General features: G+C 38.9%; 1 protein-coding gene across 1 annotated transcript in view; it reads right to left on the bottom strand.

The window, feature by feature from the left end:
- Positions 1–4,860: 4,860 nt before the first annotated feature.
- The window catches only part of Ralgapb (Ral GTPase activating protein non-catalytic beta subunit), a 153,112-nt gene continuing 147,276 nt past the window's right edge, over positions 4,861–10,696 (bottom strand). Inside the window, exons 29-30 of the mRNA XM_012514666.2 lie at positions 5,816–5,964; positions 4,861–5,376 (exon numbers count right to left, since the gene is read on the bottom strand). Of these exons, the coding sequence (XP_012370120.1) occupies positions 5,183–5,376; positions 5,816–5,964 (343 nt within the window). The 3' untranslated portion in view covers positions 4,861–5,182. The remainder of the gene's footprint in view (positions 5,377–5,815; positions 5,965–10,696) is intronic.

Raw genomic sequence — 10,696 nt, 5'->3', positions numbered from 1 at the left:
AAAAAAAAAAAAAAAAAAAAACCAGGAATATGTGGTCCATTTGACCTAGCTGTTCCCTTTCTGGATATCTTCCCAGAATTAAAAGCATCATACCACAGCAGCATATGCACACTCATGATTATAGTGGTAGTTTGTAATAGCTAAATCTTGGAAGCAATCCAAATGCCCATTAACCAATTAATGGATAAACAACATGTGGGTTTTTAAATATAACATAGTACTCAGCCATAAAATAAGATAAAATTGAGACAGTTATAGCTAAATGGATGGACCTTTAGACCATAACTGTAAGAGACATAAATCAGAGACACATACATAAATATCCCATTCTCTTTGGAGAAACTGAAAATACAAATAAGAGCACAAATGTACAATAAGTACTGTGAAATAGGAAGAAATTGTTTTAACAAAAAGGAAATAAGGAAGGGTGAGGGGACAGAAAGGAAAGAAAAAATGAACTGTGAAGAGAGGAGGGGTTTGAAAAGAGTGGATAGGAATGGAAAATAAAAACAGGAAACAAGACAGATCATGTACAGATTAAAATTCCCTATAATAGGGGGTCGGGGAGATGGCTCAGTGGAATAAGCACTTCCCTGGCAAGTGCAAGAACCTGAGTTCAATCCCCGGTTCCGCAAAAAAAAAAAAAAAAAAATCCCTACAACAGATGGGGTCATCATGTGTACCTGAAGTGTACCAATGAGCTTAAATTAAAATTTAAAAAAGTTTCAGGGTCAATATATTTGTAGCCGGTGGAGGGAAGACTCTCAGAGGAGGCGTATCATCTGGTCCCAAGGAGTCCTCTGTGGGCAACTGCACAGACACAGTGGGGGCAAGGGTGCTCTTTGGTGTGTCTCCCTGCTTTCTGGACTGCCTAGTCCTTCTGGCAGAAAACTCCAGGGCTCAAAGTGATCTGGGAATCAACAACACCCAGCTGGAGTGGTAAAAGTTCAAGATGGCTCAGTGGTCTAAAGCACCTACTTAGAACAAGCTTAGCAAAGCACAGGGGCCACGGTTCAATCCCCCTGGTGGGCTGAGCTGGCCACATACACACACACACACACATAAATAAAAAAAAAAATTAAAAATAGATAAATAAATTATAAAGGCTTATCCCCTGAGGAAAACGGAATTAAGAGCACTCATGCAGAAGTCAGATCCGCAACCTAGAACCAAAACCACACAGTTATTAGATAAGAATCTCCTTAAAATTTAATTGACTAAATGTATTACATTCAATATTCCATTTTTTTTTTCCTGGACAAAGTATTAGGATAAATACAAACAGACCTCTAGACCTTCTTCCCTAACTGATGAAGATCAAACACAGGTGGCGAGGGGTCACAGGTACACCTTCATATTTACATCTCGCCTTTACTTTACAGTTCAGTGCCAGAAATATTTACAGAAAATACAGTAAGAAAAAGACCATGTCTTGGCAACATACTGAAATTCATACAAATCGTATATATGGTTTCAAACCAATAACGATACTGCTTAGTTTTTAGCCACAACTGCCAAGTCCTTCAGAGGAGAAAGATAACTTGGTCACTGCAGATGAGGACTTGGGAAACTTGGTCTGCTTCAGCAAATTATTTATTGGGCGCCTACTATATGCAAGGCACTGTGGAATCCCAAATTACACATTTTCCCTCGCCATTAAAAAACAAAAGGTGTCTTAAGAACAAGGATTGATATTCTGAGAAAAGCACTACCTGGTGCATGGCTTTGCTAGTGAGACCACAGCCTGATTCTACACTGTCTTGAGGGACCCCAGGAAAAGAGGCTGTCAGAGAACCCCAAAACCATATCAGATGATCCCAAGGACTGCTCCATGTAAGTGCTGTGATCATTTCAGGATGACCCATCCAAATGGAGTGTAGCTGCTAAATGGAGAACCACTGCCAGCAGGTGTCAAGTGGCGCCTAATAAGCTTCACCATCTTCCACAGTACCTGTCTTTGTGCAGGGCCGTCACTCTGAGAAGCTCCCATTGTGCCTCTCCAGAAACTAGTCTGCAGGGCCTGAGGAACACTTCCCCAGGACACAGGAACTGTTCACAAACATCTCAAAGCAAAACCTGTGGGCAACTGACATTATAGGACAAAGGTGCAGGGCATTCTGTATGGATACACGAGTCCACAGCATGGGCTACAATGAAACAGGCAACCAGGAAGTGGAGGAAAATACGTGTCTACGTGTCTGTGTGTGCATGCGCGTTATGTGTACACATGACCGGGAAGTGGAAGGTCTTACCATTCACTTTTCCTTTCAAAACACCAAAGGACAGAGGAGGGTCTTAGGAGGAAGCCCTGGACAAAACGGCAGAGATGGCTAAAAATGGAAAGGATTAAGGTAAAAGCCCTTCTTTCTGTCACTACTCCCAAGCAGAGCAGGAAAGATTTCTCTCACTGAAATTTCAAAAGGGAATGGGGTGGGTGATTTGCCTGTCTCTTGGGTTTTGCTTTCCTCTCTCTAGATGTCACATCCACTTACCCCTGGCAGACCCAGCACGGGAGAAACTACACTGCTGGAGCCGCACACCAGAGTGACCCTAGCCTTCCCACAAGTTCTAAACATGTACTGGCAAATTTATCAAGTGCACTACTAAAGATTATTAGGTATTAAGTATGTTCCTCTGGTATTATTCTACTCAAAATGATTTTTAACACAGGTAGTTGGGTGAATGTAGTAACCCGTGTGAAGGTCCAAGGGTTCTTACCACACTCCCTTTTTGGATAGATGCAACTTAAAAGCAGAAGGAACCAGCACCTGCCAAGGTACGCAGATTCATGTTCTGTTGACTCTACATACCCTGGGGTTTCATGCCTTCGGGAGCTATAGATCCCTCCTTTCCTGAGAAACCACCAAGTCTCCTATATTTCAAACCACACTCACGGTTGTTCACTTACCATCTGAATTACAAAGACTTACCAGAACTTAGTTAAGAATCAGCAAGCCTACCCACAACATACACATACACCTCCAACATTTTTCTGATATTCAAATGATGTCAAGAATAAAAGATTTATCTGAGGATGTACATTGACATTAGCTATTTTTAATCTCTGGAATATTGTGAACCGTCTTTTTTTACTCCAACTACAACAAGGGCCCATTTTCCCCTGAAATGTCAATTTGAAATTTCTTTGGAAGTTGTTAAATCTCATCTTACTCTTGCTCAGCTACTAAAGCATTTTTAGTGTAGCATCCACTAACCTTTACAATACCACCTCCCATACTATCACCTGGAAATATCAATTTATTACCCAGCCTAAATAGAAAACCAGCTGGGCAGCGTGATGCACACCTATAATCCAGCACTCCAGAGGCTGACGGAGGAGGATCACTGCATGTTTGAGGACATCCTGGGCTACATAGTGAGTTCAAGGCCAGCCTGAACTGCATAGCAAGATCCTGTCTCAAAATATCCCCCCCCAAAAAAAAAAAAAACAAAAACCAAACCAAAAAAACCACCTAATGATTGAATAATATGCCCTGAATGGATACTGGAGTCACAGAAGGAAGGAGAAAGAAGATGAGGAGGTTATATTTACCTGAGCTTAAAACAAACATGAAGAGGGTGTGGCCAACTCAAGACCAACAGCTGCTATGCCCACATTTCTTGCTCAGAAATGGCACAATGCATAATTCAGAGATAGAATCATCTGCACAGGAAATTAGGTCCTACACTACCCCTGATCCTCTAAGAAAACTATCAAAGCATCAAATCAATCGCAGCCCTGTCCTTAGAACCTACTGACATCATAGTACAAGTAGGAAACACCTCTTGTACAACTCTTATCACTCCTCTTTGGACTTCAAATATTACTTGTATTCTTAATACAAAATAACCTTACTAAAAAAGAAAACACACAAAAGTAGGAGAAATAAGTGGTATAAATGGTAGCACTGTAACAGGAATCCTTGTAAGGATTGTCTGGGTCTGGCCACCTCAAGAGTTTTATCCCTGGCAGAAAAGTAGCAGCGAGGTAACAGAAGTATTTCTAGCCACACCAGCCCAGGCACACTAAGCTGGCCACCGAGTCTGGGTGTGGTGGCTCACGTGTGTAATCCCAGTGCTGAGGAGGCTGAAAACAGGAAGATCACTATGAGTCTGAGCTGCGTAGTGAGACCCTGTACCAAATATATGAGAAAAAAAAAAAAAAAGTACTTCTAAAACCTTGGCAGGGATTTGTTGTGCCTTCAACTAGCAAAGTCCAAAAAGCATAACAACAGCAGCCATTTTAAACAGCAGCCATCCAATAAGGTGGTGACTAATGTCTGTCAATTATGATGCAATCCAGGGGTTCTCTGGGAGAGAGTTGCATCTGTGGCACCGAAAGGTTACTTCCTGAACCCAAATACAATCCTTCATCAACTATTGCAGTTTGCTGCTTGGTCCTGAAATAAGAGATAATGGATGAAACCAAATCCCTCGAATGGAGCATCACTGTTGTCTTATAGCTTTTAACCCGACAAACTTTAGTAACCCCATCACAGGGTAACACTATCTCTACTTTAGATCTGTGCTCATAATCAGGCCTTCAAACAGATCTGTACAGTGATGATAATGACAACTTTCTAAATATGGAAAGAAAATGTGAAATATTTTGTCAGACTTATCTGAGCAAAAAGAAAATTCTGTTCTTTTCTTGTTCTCAGCTTAATAGCTGGATAACAAATGGACCCCCAAGTGAGCAGAAGGCTGGGACCTCTTTCCCTTTCCTCCGTGCTATCACTGAGCCTTAAAGATATCCTGGAAGATTCTGAGATAGATTTTAATTTTCAATACCACCTCCTAAAACAGTGAGGCATCAAACTATCTTCAACTGCTAATTTGCAAATCTGTTGATACTGCCAGCATATGTGTTTGACTGAGATGCATAATAGCCTTTCTCCTCATAAGGCTTATATTGAACTAAAACTCATTTGAAAAGTTTATGGCTAAAATGTTTATCACCATCACCAGCAGGAGTATGATTGTATCTGGGAGCCCATTTTACTAGAAAGCTGACAGTCCTCTGTCTATCCAGTGGGTTTACAACATATTTTTCTCTTTTGGTGATTAAACAATAAGCTCTTCAGGAGTGATTTGTTTTTATTTTTACAGTGATCACCTGTCAAACTGTCTTGCTTTGCTATTACAGACCACACTGTGGAGTTCAACTGTTCTAGACAGTGGTCTAAGAACTGCAGCTCTTGAGTCCAGCCTCCTGGAAAAGTGAAGTATAAAATTCTGGCTCCAACTGCTTGTTCCGGTATTTGTTGACAATGTCAGTTATTTTCTGTTTCCGACGGACATGTGGTGGACTGTAGGAGTCGCTCTCCAGTCTCTTTCTTCTACAAATGTTTATTACAGTCTGCCTCACCAGAAAGCCTTGAAAACAAGAGTTAAAATAACTGTCAATGATCACTGGATGAATGTTCAGATGAACTGTTTTTCATACTAATATTATTATATTCCATTTGTATAACTTTCCCTTCCCAGAGAGACAGACATACCACTAAGAAAAAACTGTCAGAAAAAAGACACAAAGACAAGGAAAAACAGAATCAAAATCTGGCTTGACAATTTATTTCTTGCCCTGAATTATAACGAACTACCTTCCTACTAGTTTGTGAAGTTTCACTTGTACAGTACTTAAAGATAGTTTAAAACAGACCAAAAATGTTGTGTCAACGAAGGCCACAGCATTTTTTATAAGTAGTATTATTGAAAATTTTCTTTCTTCTGGATATATATATATATATATATATATATATATATGCTAAAGAAGGAGAGAAAACTTAGCTCTCTGCACACATAAGGAGCTTACCAAGTGCTCGCCGGCTGACTATCATCCCATCTACAAGAGGGATGACCATATTAAATTTTCCAGTGGCTCCTTGAATTTTTATCCGGAATAATCCAGTGTGTAAAGGGTGGATAAATATGACTGGAACTTCTTTTTCAAGTGTTGTAGATCTTAATAAAAGAAAAGTCTTTTTAGGCCAGACAGACAAGAGTTGAATCCCTTGCCCCCTCCCGCCATGCAGTATAGAACATCAACAGGATCTGCTGATAGCAGGGGTTTAAGAAGAGCCAATGTCTCAGTCTGTTCAGAGTCCTCTTTCTGGATGGAAGCTTGTGTTTCTGCTCTCTGCAATACTAAGTGCTCACTATTAGGGTGAGGCTTTTTAAGTTAACAAAAAGAAGCTAGAAAAAGATGCTTGGAAAAACAGTGAGGAGGCAAGATAGAAAGGTTAAACAAATCTAGGAGAGCTAAGAATCTAGCAGCCCACAGTGGGACTTGCATTTGTCCCTTTCCTGTTGGGAACAGAAGTGTGGCTGCCAGAGCACAAGGAGTTCTAGCCCAGGCAAGGTTGCACCTGCATGTGTAGAATACAGTACAAATTCAGCATGGGACCAATGGACATTAACTTTTTCTCACAAGTCAGGAGCAATAGCTGGGATGCCTTTTGTCTGGACTGACTGTAACTGTCCTTCTTAGCTGAGGTAAAAATGAGCATACCCTAGTCACAGTCCTCTGAGGTCAAAGTCCTTGGAAAATCTGACTAAGCAGTAGGGGCTAAGGTCAGCAGATGCATCTCTGAAACAGCGAGTTATACATGAGTTATACATCTACCTCAGGGATGGTCAACACATCAAGAGTTATTACTGTTACTCTTTTGTTACTCCTTTTGTTAGCAACTTTTGTTTTAAACATGAGTACTTTTTCCGTACATGTAAAGTGATTTTTAGCAAAAGCACACTGAGTTAATCTTTCAAGACATTAAAAAAAAAAAAAAAATTCTGTTTCTGTCCCTGTGTTAAGAGGAATTCAGTGTATTTGCTATGAATTTTATCTCTTTGGTTTTTTTGGTACCCAGGATTGAACTCAGGACTTTGTGCTTGCCAGACAGGTGTTTACGCCACTGAGCTATATCTCCCCGACCTAGAATTCTACTCCTTACTAAAGAACAAATTATTAGTATCAGAAGATTATTTCAACAGAGTGATATTTGAAATTATTTTTTCCATAACCTTCCAAAAGTAGCTGTGTCTCTAGTTACTATAAATTAAGCTTTGCAAGTCAAATAAATAAACAGACAAAAGACTGACTTCCTTTTTTTTTCGGAGGGGGGAAGGAAAAGAATAACTCTGAGCAAACAGTATAATGCAGGTTATTAAGTGTTGCTATAGCTTAGCCAGTCTCCTTTTCTCTTCTGCAAATGTAGTTTGGAGTAAATCAGATTTTCTAGGTGGTCATTCTTAAATTCCAGACTTATCAAATTAGTAGTAGTAGAATTTTATTTAAAGGCCCTAGGTATTAACTTTTTAAAAGAATACTTTATAAAATGGCTTGAAACAGCTGATGTCATTATAATCCCAACTGTAACTTTTAAAAATGGACATACTAACATTGTTTAATTAAAGTTAGATTAGTACCCATGTCCATGAGTTTGTGAATCATGAAGAAAATGAGACTACAAGATGCCCAAACAAGATAGGTAATTGCAACTACAGTGGTTGGTGAAGAGATTGTTGGTAAACAATGATGCATAACTTAGATGGCAGTATTTATGTTGTGCCAACTCTCATAGCTGAATTGTATTTTTAAAATTTCAGTGCATTTATTTAATTTTTCATTTATTCATTCATTTATTTTGTTTTGTTGAGACAGGGTTTCACTTTGTAGTTCAGACTGGCCTTGAACTCACTATGTTGCCTACACTGACCTCAAACTCCCAGCAATCCTCCTACCTCAACTGACTCAGTGTAATTTTTAATGAAAAAACTTGAAACCTAAACTATAGGTTTAGGTACTGTCCAACGTTGTATCTGTAAATAACTTTACTTAACACATCTTAATCTCTTAGAATCATATTTCATACAACTTGAGTGTTTTGAGAAGTATCAACTTCTGGCATTTGCTTAGTATTGAACCAAATTTCTAGTTCTATCCTAGACATTTTACACTATAGTAGCCAAATCCCTTTGTGTCCTTTTCCTAATGTGCTCTGTACCACTGGTGAGTGCACTTTAGTATCCTTGCCAGCTGCTACACAAGGTCATCTCATATACCAATGGCTATCAGTCAACTCTACAAAAAGAAAGCTATGTTTTCATCAACTATAACCCTTTGATAGCTAATGTATGTTTCTGCTTGCTGTGCTTTGTTATGCCTGTTTGTGCTAATAAAGTATGTCTGGTATTCTCCTTGTTAAAAAAAAAAAAAAAAATTAGAGTAATTCTGTTCCTAAGACAAATTCTAAAATTCGCTAGTTCACCAATAACACACAAACGTATGACCAGATTGTATTATAACTTTTGATCTGAAAAGATTGTAAAGGGCCAGGGAGATAGCACAGGGTCCTGAGTTCAATCCCTGGTACCACAAAAAAAACCTGAGGTGAAAAGATTGTAATAGCATAAACAGTTTAAGACAGTTTTCTTCCAAACTAGTGCCAGAAAAGGCTACCACCATAGCCAGTTCATGATCTCTTCAGCAAGTCAACGTCTTCAAGAAAAGAAAAAAGGACTGCTCCAGATTAAAGGAGAATAGAGGAGTTAAAAGCTGACGTATGGTCCTGGAATGAATTCTGGATTGAACAAATCAATTGTAAAAGGGTTTTAAGAAAAATGTGAATATGAAGGTTACTGTATATTAATAGATTATTACTAACTTTATTATTCTGATATTAGACTGTTATGGTACCTAATTTACACTGTTAAGGTATTGTTGTGTGTGTGTCTTTTTGAAACAGGGTTTCACTATGCAGATCAAGCGGGCCTTAAATTCTCTTTGTATCCCAGAATGTCCTCCAATTTTAAGCAATCCTCCTGCTTCAGCCTGCTAAGCACTGCGATTAGGCATGTGCTACCATATCTGGCCTTGTAATTTGTTTTAAACTACTCAGCATAAAAAAAGGGACACTTTAAGGATGACTTGCCTTCTACATTTTTTTTTTTAAAATTAATAATACTAACTGGGATGAGGAAAAAAGGCAAAAGATGGGAAAAAGATAAATTTATGTATATATGCAGAATAGCTTGGATAATTGCTGCTGGCTTCTGCTGGTCTACTGAAAGGTGCAGTTAATGTTTAAACTTTTTTTTCTTCTTTTCAATTTCTTATAACTTTTTAAAAATCAATTTTGCATGCTTATCTCTGATAATCTAAACAACTAATTTGTTTTTTTTGTTTTTTTGTTTTTTTTTCCTGGTTCAGGATGCCTTCAGGGCAGGTCTGGCAAGGCTTGAGGATCAGGAGATCAACCACAGCATCCTGAACCTGGCTGCTTTTGTGTTTTGTTTCTTGGCAGAATCAGGGATTGAACTCAGGCCCTTGTGCTTGCCAGGGAAGCGCTTATTCCACTGAGCCATCTCCCAGGCCTAAACAACTAATTTGAAGATAACATTATATAATACAACAACCATTGTCCAATTCCTGTTATTTTGTTTACTGAAACTCTGTATTATTTCTACTGGTTTTTTTTCCTGTACCATTTTGTATTCTCTTTTAAAAAATTAGTAATGCTAAAATAAGTCATTTCTCCTGACTTTGTTAAAGTAATAAAAATCTAACAATTAGGATAAGCTAATCTTAGACGTAATTAAAATCAGATTATGTAGGGCTGGTAAGATGGCTCAGTGGTCTAAATCACCTACTTAGAACAAGCTAAACTAAGCAAAGCACAGGGACCACGGTTCAATCCCCCAGCACCACATGCCAGCCAGCCCCTCCCCCTGGTGGGCTGAGCTGGCCACACACACACAAAATAAATAAATAAATATTAAAAAAAAAATCAGATTATGTAAAGAAAAGGGAAATGAAAGTGAAAATATTAAATTTAAGGGCAGCTCTGTGTTGAGAGAAGTGAAGTTAGTAGAGGATAAACACTGGTTTAACTTTTTTTTCTATTTATGTAATAGGTACAGAGTCTCACTATGCATCTTGTACTCGTAGTGATTCTCCTGTTTTCAGCCTCCTCAGCATTGGGATTACAGGCATGTACCACCACGCCTGGACTCAAGTTGCCAGCTCAGAGTGCCCCTCTCTGGGGGGGGGGGCAGGACTGGCACAGCAGGTGGGACTGGGGATTAAACTCTGGTCTCTGTGCTTGCCAAAGCACTACTTAAACACTGAGTTTAGGTTGCTTTATTGATTTACTAGATGTATTAGGCTGAGAAATAAATTCTATGGGGCTATCTTAGTCCATTAATAAAACAAGGATGATAATTGTAACTTTTGGAGTTATAAACCTAAAAACCAGCAGGCAAAAAGTCCTAGAAACTATAAAGTCTAGAGCTGGGGAGATGGCTCAGTAGAATAAGCGCTTCCCTGGCAAGCACAAGGGCCTGAGTTCAATATACAGTTCAAAAAAAAAGGAAAAACTGCAATGTCTAACCAAACATGTTGTTATTACTCTCAGAATCAGATTATTCTCTTTTTATCCTTTTTGTGTACGGGCAGATAAAGTAGAAAGGTTGACATAGCATTATTATTACTTTTATTTATTTTTGGTACTGGGGATCAAAGTCAGGACCTTGTGCTTACCAGGAAGGTGCTTATGCCATTGAGCTATCTTCCTGGCTGATAACAGTATTAATTTTACTTAGAAATATTTTCTCGGGCCGGGGAGATGGCTCAGTAGAATAAGCACTTGGCTGGCAAGTGCAAGGACATGAGTTCAATCCCCGGTTCCGCAAAAAA

Source organism: Octodon degus, unplaced genomic scaffold, assembly GCF_000260255.1.
Source record: "Octodon degus isolate 3935 unplaced genomic scaffold, OctDeg1.0 scaffold00037, whole genome shotgun sequence".
In the NCBI taxonomy this organism is placed as follows: domain Eukaryota; kingdom Metazoa; phylum Chordata; class Mammalia; order Rodentia; family Octodontidae; genus Octodon; species Octodon degus.
Note: the sequence above shows the minus strand (reverse complement) of the source record. Positions and strands in the feature narration are given on the sequence as shown.